Source organism: Lepidothrix coronata, unplaced genomic scaffold, assembly GCF_001604755.1.
Source record: "Lepidothrix coronata isolate B3197 unplaced genomic scaffold, Lepidothrix_coronata-1.0 Scaffold126, whole genome shotgun sequence".
Lineage (NCBI taxonomy): Eukaryota > Metazoa > Chordata > Aves > Passeriformes > Pipridae > Lepidothrix > Lepidothrix coronata.
Genome location: NW_016690306.1, coordinates 1,495,974 through 1,512,101, shown reverse-complemented (window position 1 = coordinate 1,512,101; position 16,128 = coordinate 1,495,974). Strand labels below are relative to the sequence as shown.

Sequence of the window (16,128 nt, the reverse complement as noted above, 5' to 3'; positions counted from 1 at the left end):
TGAGAGTTAGAACCAGATAAAGAGCATTAGCTTTCAAAATTGCATAGCTTATAGCATGTAATTTGCTGATATTTGTAGGATTTGGATCTGTAGATTGATGGCCCTAATTGTGTATTTTTTAGTAATCTGGATGACATAACATGGCACAGTACTAAATCCATTTGTCCTGGATGGCTAATTTAAAGCTCAGCATAGGTAACTGCCAAGTAGAAGATTCTTTATTTGTCTTCCTTATGTGGCTCTGTCGATTATTCATAGTTCCTATTAACACGTCCTTCAATATTTGCTTTTTTTTTTGTCGTAGATAGTAGATTAATTGAAAGAGTTGTTGCCATAAATCCCTGGGCTGTGATCTTGTCAGGTCTTATAATATAAACAGTATCAGATCTGGGAAAGTGATGCCTCTTGAGAAGTGTCAGCTCACATCCTGACCGTAGGTGCAAACCTCATAGCTTGAATGCTTTTACTTTAGGGATATTTCTTCTACTGCATCTTCTGAAATAATGAGGCTTTATGAAAGCTGAGCTCTCATTTTTATTATATGTTCCTAGCCACAGAGAAAAGCTTGAAACTATGGCATGTCAGCAAAGCAAAAAGGCTTGATGCATCAGCAAGAATTAAAAATGTATTTTAAATACCAAGCAAACCTCAGATGGATTTTCAAGCCCCACTTGACATCCCCAAGGGAGCTTTGTCTGGCTAGAGTTGGTAATAGTGGTTTCCTATTAAAGCTGCCTTGTCAGTTATTTTTGTAACATTAGGTATGTGTGTGTGTTTCTTCATGTACCAGATAGTTAGTGATGACAACTGTCCAGCAAATCACAGACTAGTGACAAACTGGAGTTATCCTCTAGCTCGAACTTTCTCTCCTGCATTCTTCCCACTTGTCTGTTTCCTCTGTGGCCATTGCTCTCCTGAAATTACTTTGGCAGGGTTAGAGGAATGACCATCTTAAAACTACATTTAGCTAAAAAAAAAACAGATTTCAGTTTTCTGCTAGTCTCCCAAAGAATGTAATGATACCTGAACTCACAGTATCCCCAGGACCACAGTGGTGTGTGCTCTAGGATGGGCAGCAATTTCCTAATGGTGAGACTGGCCAAGGACTACAATAGAGTAGCTGGGAATTTCTATCAGGAAACGTTTTACAAAACAGTCTAGGCAAATCTTGGGAATAAAGTTTCTCCTCTCCTGAGCAGAGTTCAGCTTAAGCATCTAAATAAGTAGATTTGAATTTCAAATTGTAACTGATTTTCACCAGATTTTTCAGACATCTGTGGCTGTTCCACATTTTTATCAAAATTAAACCAAATTATTAAGGATTCTACTTGAATTTTTGCTTTTCCAGTAAGTCTTCCAAATATTTCTCAGCAAATTCAAAATTCCAGTTGATGAAGCACAGCATACAGATTCTAACAGTGGTTTTTGAAGATAATATGTTTTTGTGCCAGGCGTGTAGTGAATTCACTCATTTGCTTGAGGTCATTAGTTGCCTTGAAGTCTATCAGTATTACTGAATATTGATCGATGACAGACTGAAATGACACAATATTCTGGACTGTTCTTCAGACAGCGTAATAACAATGAGAATGAAACATCTTGTTCTCTCTGTATTGCTCCCCTACTATTTTTCTTCAAGCACTTGTGATTTATTATGACTCTTGAGTAAAGTAGTCAGATCTGTCAGTCTTCAAAAGGTACCAGTCATGATGGACCATTATTTCTGAGGTGGAATATTAGGAAAGACAATTTTATAGAGAAAGGCACAGAACATCTCCTGGGACAGATTTCCGTAACTGTAGTTTTAATGTAGACATCGATGATTACCTGTCCTTCACCAAACAGACACTGTAGTAATTTCAAATTGCATTTTTCATGTGTCAGCCATCATTAAAAACTGCAAACTGCTTTCAAATCAAAAGTCCACCTCCAGCATTTGTATTTGATTGGAAGCTGTTGAAAAGTGGTTTTGAGATGATGTTCCGAAATCCACACAGTTTTACTGAATTGAAAGATGACTCGTGTGTATCTTTTGAGGCAATGGGTATTATTACTCATTTTTTCTATTGTGGTACCCACTTGATCAGCAGAGGTCAGACTCAGTTGTAAATTATAGTCTCTTCAGAGACACTGAGTTGAAACTATGGTGTCTGTACATGGATTCTACTGCTGTACAATTACTATTATGCCTCAGTGATGGTGATGAGCTCCCTCAAAAAATGCTTCACCTTGGCCTGAACAGAAAACTCTGCTCACAGGAGAACTCCAGCATATACTATAGCGCATATATATAGCATAGTATATGCACAGTATATATATGACCTGCCGGTCATAGCAATGATTATGGTTGTTCTTGCTATTCTGGAACATACTCATTTTCCCCACCACAGAGTAACAATATCCATTCTTGAGCAGTTACATAGGAGATGTGGTAGAGCTTCCAAAGGTCCCCATCTGTTGTCGTGCCTCCTACACAAAGCCACTCACAGGTACGACCCCTCTTCTTCTATAGCTGATCCTGATGTGCAAAACAGTTCCATGGACTAAGTTGAAGATAGACAGCCATGCTGCTCTCCGTCTTAGTTTTTCCCATGGCAAGTCTGGCTTTCTGGAGGAAGGGAACTGCTCCATTTTGAAGGGAAGTACAATCACAGAATCATAGAATCAGCCGGGTTGGAAGAGACCTCAGAGATCATCAAGTCCAACCACTGATCCACTACCGCTGCGGTTACTAGGCCATGGCACTAAGTGCCACATCCAGTCTCATCTTAAAAACCTCCAGGGAAGGAGAATCCACCACCTCCCTGGGCAGCCCATTTCAATGCCTGATTACCCCCTCTGTAAAGAATTTCTTCCTAATGTCCAACCTAAACTTTCCCTGGCAGAGCTTAAGACCATGCCCTCTTGTCTTACGGATAGTTGCCTGGGAGAAGAGACCAACCCCCACCCGGCTACAACCTCCTTTCAGGTAGTTGTAGAGAGTGATGAGGTCTTCCCTGAATGTCCTCTTCTCCAGGCTCAACAACCCCAGCTCCCTCAGCCTCTCCTCATAGGACTTGTGCTCAAGTCCCTTCACCAGCTTTGTTGCTCTTCTCCAGACCTCCTCCAGGACCTCAATATCCTTCTTGAACTGAGGGGCCCAGAACTGGACACAGTACTCGAGGTGTGGTCTCACCAGTGCTGATTTCAGGGGAAGAATCACTTCCTTGGACCTGCTGGCCACACTGTTCCTGATCCAGGCCAGTGTGCCATTGGCCTTCTTGGCCACCTGAGCACACTGTTGGCTCGTGTTCAGCTTCCTGTCAATCCAAACTCCCAGGTCCCTTTCTGTCTGACTGCTCTCCAGCCACTCTGTCCCCAGCCTGTAGCACTGCATGGAGTCGTTGTGACCAAAATCAGGACCCGGCACTTGGCCTTGTTGAACCTCATCCCATTGGAATCAAACCATCTCCAGGCTGTCCAGGTCCCTCTGCAGAGCCCTCCTGCCTTCCAGCTGATTGACATTCCCCCCTAACTTAGTGTCATCTGCAGATTTGCTGATGGTAGACTCAATGCCCTCATCTAAATCATCGATAAAGATATTAAGCAGAACTGGGCCCAACACTGATCCCTGGGGGACACCACTAGTGTCCGGCCGCCAACTGGATGCAGCATCGTTCCCCACCACTCTCTGGGCCTGGCCCTCCAGCCAGTTCCTACCCCAGCACAGAGTGCCCCTGTCCAAGCCATGGGCTGCCAGCTTTTTCAGGAGTATGCTGTGGGAGACAGTGTCAAAGACTTTGCTGAAGTCCAGGTAGACACATCCACAGCCTTCCCCTCATCCAAAGGCAGGTCACATGATCATAAAAGGAGATCAAGTTGGTCAGACAGGACTTGCACTTCCTAAACCTGTGCAATGTTTTCCCCCCAGTACTAGGTTTATTGTTCTTTGGGGTCCAGTGATTATTTTGGAGATAACACAGCTGCTCACCTCTCCCGGAATTAAACTGCGTCTTAGAGGTACAGTTTCTGCCACATTTTAACTTTGCGATTTTTATTTTAAATATGCCAGCTTTTTGGTGATATGTTCATGAGACATGTTTCAGAAAGCAAGTTTAGAGCCATTCTCACGTACAGTCTGAAGAGCCCTGACACTTCATAAATAAGCTATGCATGAACACACAACAGATTCAAAGGTATCTGCTAATAGCAGCTTCACTTTTATCCTGACTGTGTGGTGTGAGCGTGCTGGAAGAGAGAGAGATTGATGTGTGAAACCCAGGTGCTGGTAGGTCGAACAGTTGCTGGCAGGCAATGGAGGTAGGGAGTTGTGATTGCCCCCACTTGTACAGAGGTTTTTTGCTTTTGTAGAGCAGTTTTGTGCTCACCTCCATTCTCCAGGCTTTCCATTCATTTGTTCAATCAGTATAACTGATTAGAAAATACTGAGGTTAATGGTCTTTCCTTTCCTTTTGTCCTCTTTCCCCTGTGCCTCTTTTATAAGCAGTACTAAAAATATGACCTCTTCCAGACCAGGTTTGTTCCCAGTAAAGCTTTCTTTGAAGGTCAGTGGAACTTCAGCTGTCCACTATCTCTTGATGAGCCTCAGTGGCTAGTGGAGCTGGGCTGTGCTGACCTTCCTCTGTGTCTGACTTGCCTTTTGTTTCTATCCTGGTGACTTACAGGTTGGACAGGTTTTCCTTGCCACAGCCAATGAGTGATGAAATGTCCTCTTCCCTTTCCTGCTCTCCTTGGCAATTTCTGAGAAGCAATAAAAATGGGGACAGAAAAAAAAAAGAGAAGAAAAAAGCAACGTACAGGTTTTTCTAGAGAAATCATTTAGTTCAACACTGGATCTTTTCAGTAGACCTTTGCTATTTGCAAAGCCTTGTTATCATGAATTACCACGACTCTGATTTCAGAGAGTGCTCTCATGGTCTGAAGATTCTGCTATAGAAGAAAATGTGTTTTATGCAGGAAGCATCAGCATACTTCTTAAAACACAATAGTCACCTTCTCTAAGATGAAAAGCAATCAATGTCTTAACAAATGGTGTGCGGCTTTTGCCATCTCCTATGCATCCTGCCTGTTTGTTCTTCCCTGGAAAGACTCCTGACATTATCAGAAGGTTAGAGTCTCCTGTCTCACAGCAAAATAGCTCTTACTTATGGACCTTTAAATCTCAACTTCAAATCTCATGGTAGAGATTTCTAAAATAAGTGTATTACAATTTTGTCCTTTTTTGAGTCCCCGGACTTGGATTTCTGTGTATTTAGTTAACCAGTTTCTGTGGATTTTAAAATTTTCTCATGTTGTTGTGTAATATATTTTTACTTAAAGTGAATAAACTTTATATGATGCTGGGTTTTTCACTCCCTTACATTCCTTACCTTTGGCAAGGAATCTAAGGCAAAGGAAATGCAGTGTGTTAGACTCTGTCAAGTCAGAAGGATCAAGGATGTACATCTTATACAGTTCTAGAGGATTTAAGGTTCAAGGTAACTGCAAATCATCCTGCAAACCCTTAAGCACAATAACTGTTTTATATGATACTGCATTCATACTGACACAACATCTGTGCAACACACTTGTATGAAAAACTGCATGTGTACACAATAATTATACAACCAGTTTTAACTCGGGCAGCATAAATGATGTCAGTCTGATCCAAATCTGGACTTCTTCCATTTTTTCTGTTGTTTTATAGACTCACAGAATAATATCAGTTGGAAGGGAGTACTTGGGCTTTGACCCCTCTGCTCTAAGCAAAGCCAACTAGACCAGCTTGCTTAGGGCCTTGCCTAGTCATATTGTGAGTATCTCAAGGGGTGGCTATTTCACAAGGGTGTCCCAGTATTCACCCTCCATAACACACTGAAAAAGTTTCTCTGAATATCAAATCAAATTCCCCTTGCTTCAATTTGTGTATATTGAACGCCATCCTCTCACTCTGCACCTCTGAGAAGAATTCTCTGTAGCATGGGAGACATGCAGCCCTCCAGGCTTGTTTCCCAAGTGCCTAGTCTGAAACAAAAGAGTTACTAGAAAAGCTCCAGCTGACTTCACCAAACTCTGGAACAAACCTTTACTGTAAAACTGGGATCAGGCATTCTCGTTTGGCTGCAGGAAGGGTCTCAAATCACCTGCCATTCCTGCGTGGGTGAGTCCAGAGTACTCAGGTGCTTCTCTTGCATTTAGAAGTATTTAGATACGAGCCGGAGCTGTTTGAAAATCCCATTAGTCCAGCGAGTTGGGACATTGGCTTAAAAATATTGCTGTGTTGATGTGGTTGACTGTGTCAACTTTGAGAAAAGTTGGCTTTTGTCCTGAAGGATATTTAGAAGGAGTTCAGACTTGAACAGACCTGTCTTGAGAATGGGTGTCTTGTCCGTGCTCAGCAGTGCTCGTAGCTGAGGCTGTCAATGCATCCCTGGGCTCTGCTCGGGATAGCACAAGGGTTGGATCCACGTGGTCCCCACCTGATCTGTGTGGCTCTGACTGCTTGCATAGTGGTGGTACATATGCATCACTTGCTGCTCACTGCTTACAGGAGGCAAATATTGTACCCTTTTGGGGATTTTCATGTGCGCATTGACTCTAATCTATATCTGATAATGGCACAAGCCACTTTTGACCCATCATTGAGGTCAAAGACAGAGAAGAACAAAACCAGACACATTTTCATTAGCATTTTTTTTCTTTATCCCTAAATACTGTGAACATTATTTCCTGTTTAAAACTACAAAGTTTAGCAGCAAAACACAGCTCATCTGCATGTGGTGTGGAAGATGTTGATATCCCCTGCCTATGGCTGTCACTTACACCCACTGCTGCATTGCAAATTGCCTCCCATCAAATGAGCTCACAGAAATATCAGTGTTGTGGCATATGCTGGGGTTTGCAGGATGTATTTCTGCATCCCTGCTGTTCATCTTGCAAAAATCCTTTTCAGTCCCAGCTGTTATTTTCAGGAACTGCCAAGTAGCTTTTTGTAAATTAATCAAATTTATTCTGAACATGGATGTAACCCTTCATCAAAAGACAATGAAAAGGCAAGAAATACATAGCAGAACATATCCCAGCCTGTGTCAAAGCTGGCTTGTCAGCACGGAGAGATTTTAAATAAAGGAGGAGGGAAAGTAGCAAGAAAATTCTTTCTTGGTTGTTCTTCCTATGCTCTGTGTAAGGGGATAGTGTAGGTCTGGAATTTGGGAGGAGGTGATGGAAAAGGGATTTAAACAAACCACTCACTATACACATAAACTTGCTACCTTCACAGTGTCTCTGAAAAGGCACATTCTGGACACTTGCTGCAGTTTATAATTTGTTTACTAAACAAGGAATGTAATTGAAATATCCCTTTTGAGGTAATGAAAATATAAAACAGCTTTTCAGAGCAGACCAAGGCCTCTAATTTAATTATCTGTGAGCCTCATAGATCCTTTCATCCGTGCCTGGCAGCCTGAAGTAGATGAATAACTGAAATTCAGAGAAAACCCTTTTGAAAAGGAGACCTGGCACATGAAAGAGCAGAGGGCCAAACAGTTTGTAAAAGGATTTATCTCCACTGAGATGCCCATTGTCTTTATGGCAACAAATTATATGTGAAAACTGTTAAATGTGATCCCCATTGAAGGGGACGGGGGTCCCCATCGCTGCAGGCAAAACAAGCTGGCTTCTCTGAAATACTGTTTGCTATGTATCAGAGGAGTTATTCTTTATAAGGGTACATTGTGAGCAGTGGCCTTAAGCACGTGAGCAGTTACCAGAAAACAAGCAGGAGCAGTCCTACAGGTGGCACTGAGCTTGTGTCATCATGTGCAGTCAGTCCTTCACACCGCAGATCTGGCCCTAAAGCAAAGCCTGGAGCAGTGCTGCCCCACCTCTGCAAAGGCATCCAGAGCTGCTCGGTGGGGCCTGGTGTGTCCTAACCCTGCGTGAGCCGCCTGCTTTCTGCATCAGAGCACGTTTGCTTCTGTGTCAGCCAAAGGCTGATGGCCAAGTCTTCATGTAGCTGCTTGAAATACAGCAGCTGTTCTTGCACACTTTTTGTCCACCTCCACATTTACATCTGTTCCTGCTGTGTTACAGGAGCACTTGACACCCCAGCAGAGACTGCAGTGTCCATACGGAAACACACACGTTTAGGCTGACTTTGCAGAGGAAACCTATGGCTAAGCAAGTCATGGGCACAGGTCTCCTCTGGAGTCATTCCAGGCCCAGCCATCATATTGTTACACACCAAAAATTTAGATTTTATCCCTGCCATGCATGGAATATTTTCTGAATTTGGAAAGGTAAACCAGAGAGGTGCATATGGGAAAAAGTGGGATTTCAACTTAATGGGGTGAATAATGAGGAGCAAAGAGGTTTGGAGTAGCAAAAAGGATTCTTCACTGCACTTGGGTTTTTTTTCTTACAATATGTTCTCCCTTTTCAGGTTGGTGCTTGAAGACTTTGATCTAGAGGCACAGTGTGTCTAGGAAAGAAAGAAATCAAGTTTGCTTCTGGTATAAGCATTTATAGCTTCATTGACTTGAAGTGGAATTTCTTCTGGGAATATAAGCAGTGACCTCAGTGACACAGGGAGAGGGAACACTGGTACTTGTTGCTTAGAGGTACTTGAACAGTGCCCAGAACACCAGCAAAATGTTTGCTGATTAATTTTTTTATGGAGTACTGATTTTTCTTTTCCATAGTTCATCTAGATTTGACCTAATGATTTTGACTTTGAAAAAGGGTTGAGTTTGAAAAGTTTTTTAGAGTGGATGGTGATTTTATTTGTCTACAACAAAGATCAATGCACTTTGAATTTTATATGTGCAAGTGGGAACTGGAGCAAAGAAACTGTAGTGTAAGTTCCAGAATTCTGCAAAATTCTGGCAAAGAAACTGCCCCTAATCATTATCTAAAAGAGTGCCTCTAAAAGGTATCTCAGATGATACTTAAATTTATTTTTACAGAAGTATTTCATATTATCTTTCTGATATGTCAGATTTTAACACTTGAGCAAATCCTTCACTTAGCTGCCCATAAGCAGTATGTTGTTTTGCTTTTGTTTTGTAATTTGCTATTATACTCATGCTTGGTATGACACTTGCTTGATCTGGATTAATTTCCCATGCTGATTTGTGCTGAATGTGCCCTGTAGGCTAATGATATATTTGCAGCCTCTCTTCTTCCTTTGTAAAATCTGCTATTACCATTTACAGGACAGCGTGTTCTTTTTGACACCTCCCAGAAGTGCCAACTGCCTGTTGAACAGCACAACATCAGCTGTTACAGCCTGATCCAAACCCCAACGAAATAAGGGAACAATAATGCAATTCAAGGTTTTTTAAGGAAAGGCAGTATCTTTTATTAGATCAGCTGTTACAGTTGGAAAAAAAACAGACAGGCTTTCAGGCACACAAATCCTTCTTCAGGTCTAAAATAGCAGCAGTATTGCTTACACCAGCATTCCTCATCAGTGAGGCAGCTATGGTCCCAGCAAGGTTTAAAAAGTGTGTTTAAGTGTGTGTATTGCGTGGCCCTTCTCGCTGGGGAGGGCTTCATAGCAGGGCACAGGCAGACATAATTCTCCTCCTCTCCCCTTTCCAGTACACATCCTACAAACATGGAATACACCTTAGAAGGAGAGGTAATATAAGGTCACTTATTCTTGAGAAAAAATCTTCAATACCTTGTGACCAAGCCACATTTTCTGCACAGTCACCCTGGTATGGGGAAGAACTGGAGCAAAGCTGTGGGATTCACTGTGCAGGTGGTAACCTCAGGGTACACACTGAAAATTCTGTCTCCTAATGTTTACAGCTGTCCAGCAAACAGTTGTGGGACCAGCTGGCAAAATGAGTTTTGGGCTCTTTCTTGTGGTTGCTTTACAGGGAACAGTGTTTGCCAAAGTTTCTGCAGTCACAGTTGACTAACCAGCCACTTGATAGCAAAGCTTGTGATTGAAAATACTACACAGGCAGAGTGGTTCTGCAGAAAAGCTGTGAGCAGCTTCCCATAGTCTTTGGATTGCTTGTGGTCAGAGAATTAAAAAATAAGAAGTAAGACCCCAGTAGACTGCCTGCTTACTTCTCCAGAGAGTGGGTCCGAACATCCTGCTGATTTATCCTGTGAGAGATTTCATCTTTATCTTCCTTTTTATTTTCTGGAAATTTTCAAAAGTATGTACTACTTTCTATTTAAAGAGCATAGGCAGGTGCTCCAAATTTAAATGTTAACATTAACCATAACATTTATTTAGTGTTAACTGTAAGAGTCATTTCTATATTCCCACGCTAGGAACTAGAGTGTTAACTGTAGTTAATAGCTGTGGCATTAGGAAACCGAGGATGCTTTTTGCTCATGTGAATATTTCCATAGTACATGGGCTCTGAGAACTCTGAATTTTGCATTCTTTCTGGAGTGTCTTAATAGGTTTGTAAATTATTTGGCTTCTCTTTTCATCCCTATTTGAAAATGAAAGGTTGTGTTTTAAGAAACTGTCACCACAAGAAAATTGTAAATAAGTGTTGAGGGTTCTGAAGAAACTGAAGAGATTTCAATTTCAATTATGTTGATGACTTTGATTTGTGACCAGCCAATGGGCAAGTAATGCTGTAAACAGGAATATGATTATTGGAAAAGCATCATTCAGAGGGAAAAATACATCTTGAAAATTATGCAAGATAAAAATCTTAGTTTGAGATCTGCTTTAGGCATTGGTGTTATGGTATGAAGTTATCTTATATCAGTCTTGAAAGCCCTTAAAAGTTTAGAAATTTGTGGGACCTTGTCTTTGTATAAAATACGTGTTTCAAATGTGGTTCTCAATCTGAATCCGTCACATAAAACACATCGTACTTAAGGATCTGAACTACCATTCCTGGCTGTGCCACTCCCAGTCTGCCCAAATTTTTATCCCTTTTATATGTTTCTCCACCCAACAATGTTCCCAGTGACACATGCCCATGGCAAGTAGGCTGGCATCAACCATAAACCCACACAGACAGCTGCTTCTGTATCTCAGGGAAGGTCTAATGGAGGAGTCATGTAGACAACCAGATTCTCTGGTGAATCTCAGAATTTGTTTCATTCCCTTTAAGTACCTAGCCAAGACGTTTGAGTTTGAAAGCATGGCTGTATTACTGTGGGCTCGGGCTTCTTTTTCTTTATGTTTACCAAATGGAAAATGATTGTCTGTGAAAGAGCTTCATTCTTACTTGAAACTAAGGTCCTTTCATATTCTCGTCTATTTTAAGACACTTCTATGCTGCCAGAGTAGAATAATTAGAAACCAGAATCCATACTTGGTCCTCATATCAGTAATTGTGTATCCACGTGGACTATCACACCTCTAACCTGCAAAATATAATTCCACATCTGGATTCTGCACCGGGTAAAGGGCTCTGATGTCTCAGTCTTTGGAAATCTTCGACATATGGGTTTGAAATGCGGAGCAGATCCATCACTGAGTCAATACTTGATGTCATCCCCATGTTTAGGTTGGATCTCTTACAAATAGGCACTTGTAAAACTGGAAGAATGGTATGAAAGGAGAAGCAACACAAACGTGAACTGCTGAGGAAAAAAGATCTGCTCCCAAAGCACTAGGTTTTATTACCTGTCACTCTTTAATAGTGATGACGTTGCAGCTTTTTTTCACTTACAAAAATACAAACAGCAGCAGCAACGTCCAGCATTAGATTAATGTGCCAGCTACACATGAATGGTGCACATCATAAATATACATTAAACATCCTTTCATGCATACCACAGCTAAGTAACAGCCAGCTCCACCTCAGTGTTCTTCCACATTTATCAAGTAACCCATGGTAAGGGAAGGCTGGAAATGGCAGTGCTAATGGGACCAGAAGATGACATTGCACTTTACTCCATTTCTGCTGCATCTGGTTATAAATCCATGTAGGAGATGTCAAAAAGCCAAGGAAGTCAAACTCCCTTTTGTTCATTTTCTCACCCAGGACTCAACATGTCCTTTGGTCAGGCTTTGCATGATGGTAGCTTTTTTTCTTGTTGCTTCATAGAGACTTTTCTCTTTTTCAGGTGCCAGGAGACAACGAGAAGCGCTGGAAGCCAGTGTTAGTGGTTTTGACAGAGAAAGACCTCTTAATATATGAGAGCATGCCCCGGATGAAGGAAGCTTGGTTCAGCCCTCTGCACACCTACCCCCTGCTAGCCACCAGGTACCTGTGCCTTTTTATTATGACCACTTCAAGAGCAGTGGGAACAGCTGAGTCAGCCAGGAACAGGTAGAGCTGGTGCACAGCTGTATTTCACACTTGAAATGTTGTGGTTTAGAAGCAGGTTCTTCAATGGGCCAATGTGCTGAGCTTAACTCTCCTCCTCCATTTCAAGTTCTGGCCAAGGCTGATGGCCTGGAGCACACCAGGATTATGGATGTGGCCACTTGGCCTGGATACAGAGGTGGGAGTGCTGAAAAAGCCAAGAGCTTGGTCTCCTGAGATTTCTATCTCAGTGTGCAGACCTTAGGGCTTAGCAGAAGCACTTTGATTTCTAGTTGCTCCTCCAGACTGAAACAAAGTGAAATTGGCCCTAAGTTGAATGTGCTGGTGTGGCAGTTCTGCACCACCAGCATGGGGCTTTTGGAGACACTTACAGCACAGCTTCTCTTCCTTGTTCTAACAAATGAATTCCTGGCTTTTTTTAGCTTAAAATGGTAAGCTTTGAAGACACATTCTTGAAGAGAGGTTGGAAATAATCATTTGCATTATTTTGGAGGTATCCGTCAACACTAATTCAGAGAGAGCTTTCCCATGGTCATCGTTATGCAGTGGAAACTGTCTGTGCTTCTTGATGTGAATCTTAATCATGTTTCTCTGCAAGTATTGTCAAAGGGCTTGAGAAAGAGCTCTTGTTCCATTGTTTTGGCCTTGCTACAAGCCTCCATTATACCATTTTCAATGAGTTCTAATTCAGAAGGGCTGATTGCACTTGGCCAAAAGCAGTGGGTCTCTCACTGCACTCTCATTAGTTAATTTTTGTTCTCTGTCTCTTAGTTGTCTCCTCAAATGAACTGAGGCTTTGCTGCTTAGTCATTATATTAAAAAATGAAATGGAACTCAGTGAATTACACTGATGGTTGTTTGTCCCAGTCTACCCACCCATGATGGAGTTTTCCGACTTCCCGAGAATCCAGCTTCTGACTCACCCTTTGTTACTGTAACATGAGGCAAGAGACACAAGCTTTGCAGCTTGCAGCCTGCTGCGTGGTGTCGTGATGAATGTTGAGAATTCCAGGTGACAAGTGTCAGTGAAAACTGGGTAGTGTTGGAGCTAGAGGCTGTGTCCATGTGTATCACTAAGCCTTACAATTTGAGAAGCAAGAGTACCCCAGCAGAAGATGATGCATTTCCTCCCCACTGTTTTGGGGTTTCATTTGTATATGGACTCAAGTCCTCCTTAAAGTGACTGGAGATTCTGTAGTGCATCCTGTCCCTTCCTGCCCACATGCTGTCGTGTAAAGACAACTCTTTGGTGAGTATTGCCAGCCCTCATCATCAGTGACCTCCAGATTACTGCATCCAACAATCTAAGTCCTCATCTTGGAGGGCCCGTTAGTAGATTATTTTTCCTCAAGAGGTCACATTTGATAACAGAACGGATTGCCTTGGCTGGGGATAGTCATCTCCCTGTATGATGGGATACCTGCCTGAGCGGAGAAACATTGGATTTCAGGATGGAGGGGAATGAGAAGTTGCACAGCACATGTGTCAGGCTGATGAAGGGTCTTTACAGACTGGGCAAATGGTCTGTAAGAAAACCAGGATGCAGTTCAGAAAGGGCAAGTGTAACGTTCAGTGCTGGGGAATAATCCGCTGCACCTTTGTGGGGTGGAGTATGAGTGACAAAGTAGTTGCTCTGCCAGGAAGCACCTGGACAGTGTGGCAAAACTGCTTAAATCTAAGGTATTATGTTTTTGAGAGGGGATAATAAAGACAATCATCTTGGGTTATAGAAGAAATGTTGCATGTTGGGCAGATGTAATAATCATACCTAACTAGAGACCATGAATGAGTAAAGCCTGAGGTGATACACCACCTTCATGTGAGGAATTGCACTTCCAAAAAGTGCCAGTTAACTGTGGCAGGTCTAGAAGAAATCAATGCAAATATATAGAAACACTTTCAGTAGGGGAATTCTTAAGAAACCTTAGTTGTTTAATCTAGAGAAGTCCATGGGAAACATGTCAGTAGCTTTCAGGTATGAAGATGAGACACAAGTAGGACAGGGGAGCATCTTCTCTACATCCCTCCTGGATACAACAGGAAGTAGTTGACTGCACTTGTAGCAGGAGAGGTTTAGAGTAGGTCCTGGGGAAAAACTTGGTGTGCAGGTGAGGTACTGGATTAGATTCCCTAGGAAAGGTGCACAATTCTCATCACTGGGGACTTTGAAGGATGGGTGACACAGCAGTGTGTCAGTACAGTTAGCCCTGCTCTGTGAAGGGGGATTTGCTGGGTGACCTCCTGAGAACCTCTCCAGCCCCATTTCTATGATTTCTTACTAATATCACTGTGAATTTAATATTCAGGTAAAAAGGCAGCAACTATACAGAAACTGGCATTCAGAATGGAGTCACGATGTGATAAATACATATAAATACATGAATCCTCAAGATGAGCAGATTACATAAATGGACAGATTCCCTAAATTATTACCCCTATTGTTTTGGATGATTCTGATTAAAACCCTGCAGGGTCCTGCTTTTATGACCTGTCACACTGAGTACAGTTATACCAAAAAAATAGAGGGGGTTTGCTGTTGGTATTGACTGCTGTGTTCATTCTCAGTCAGTGATTACCCTCCTCGTGACAAGTTTTTTAATCCCCTCTGTGCATTGATCAGTGCAATTTAGAACTTTTCACCTGGAAAGTTTGCAGAGTCCATGTTGTAATCTTGGCTGCTTCCATCTTTCAGATTTTTATGAGTCCTTGGAAAAACATTTTTGCTTAGCTAATGCATATTTGAAAAGCTGCTGAAACTAGAAAACTTCAGTGCCAGATACTGTACAGAGTCATGCTTAATCTACCCAAGACATAATGAGCAGAGAAAATTGGAAAGTGGTAGAAGGATTACAATCTTCTTACAGTCCTTTAACAGCAGAATTTCAGCATGCCCTTTTTGTTTGTTGATAAGTTTGCCTTCAACCTCTGGATGCTATTAAGACCTAAAAATATTTTCCAGTCAGTCTTTTCCAGCTTTGTGTGGAATATAAGTAATAGCTCAAATAAAACTGAGATCAGATTTAAGTTGTTCCTTTAAATCTCTGCACCAGGAGGCACAGAAGCTGGCACACAGCCCTGACTCCAAGGACCTTTTTGTCATAATCTCTGTTTCAATGTTTCCTTATGCCTGAATAACAGTGCCTCCCTCTAGCATGGGAATGGGGCTTAAGTAATTACATCTTAAATGTTTGCAATCAAATTCTGTTATCTATCATAGCCAGATATGAAATGAAAGGGGAAAAAGTGCAGTCCATGTTGGGCTGTGATTAAAGATCAGGTAAGTAGCTTTTGTGTACAGCTGAGGTCTGTAATCAGAAATTATTAAAGCAGTTTAATAGCTAATGACATAAAAACTTGGGGAAGGGGTTTGGGCACTGATTAGTTATCTGGGAAAGCGGGCAAAGGGACAGGCAGAGAGCATTGGGTTTCCTGAGAACCCTGAGAAGGTGTATGAGGTGCCCTGCAAGTTCTCTGCTTAACTTCCAGAGGCAGTGAGGGTGGTTGTGGCTCCCTCCACGCAGATGAATTGAGAGCATGTGCATAGGTTTCCAAAGAGTACAGCCATTCCAGAGCAGGTTTCAAATGCTAAGTCAGAGTGACATAAGAAAGATCAGTGATAGTGGTGTTCTAACCAGCAGAGCTGCATGAGTAGCTGCACGTGTAGCATGGTCTCTTCTGAGATAAATCTTGAGTGAGTGAGCAGCTGAAGGCTTCCTTTGAATGTCAGTGCTGGTTTCACTGTCCTTTCTGAAGAGGCCTCTAGATTTGGCTGTTGCATTACATTGTTGAAGCTCTTTCCATAGCATTAGGATGAGAAGCAGGTCCCAGTGCATCTCACCCTACACCAGCACTTCATGTTGGATCCTATCCATCTTGCTATCACACATTTGCA

At 42.1% G+C, this 16,128-nt stretch overlaps 1 protein-coding gene across 1 annotated transcript in view; it reads left to right on the top strand.

Annotated features, from left to right (window-relative positions):
* Positions 1–16,128, top strand: part of SNTB1 (syntrophin beta 1) — a 111,742-nt gene that overhangs the window by 86,195 nt on the left and 9,419 nt on the right. Inside the window, exon 4 of the mRNA XM_017826410.1 lies at positions 12,034–12,173. Within this exon, the coding sequence (XP_017681899.1) occupies positions 12,034–12,173 (140 nt within the window). The remainder of the gene's footprint in view (positions 1–12,033; positions 12,174–16,128) is intronic.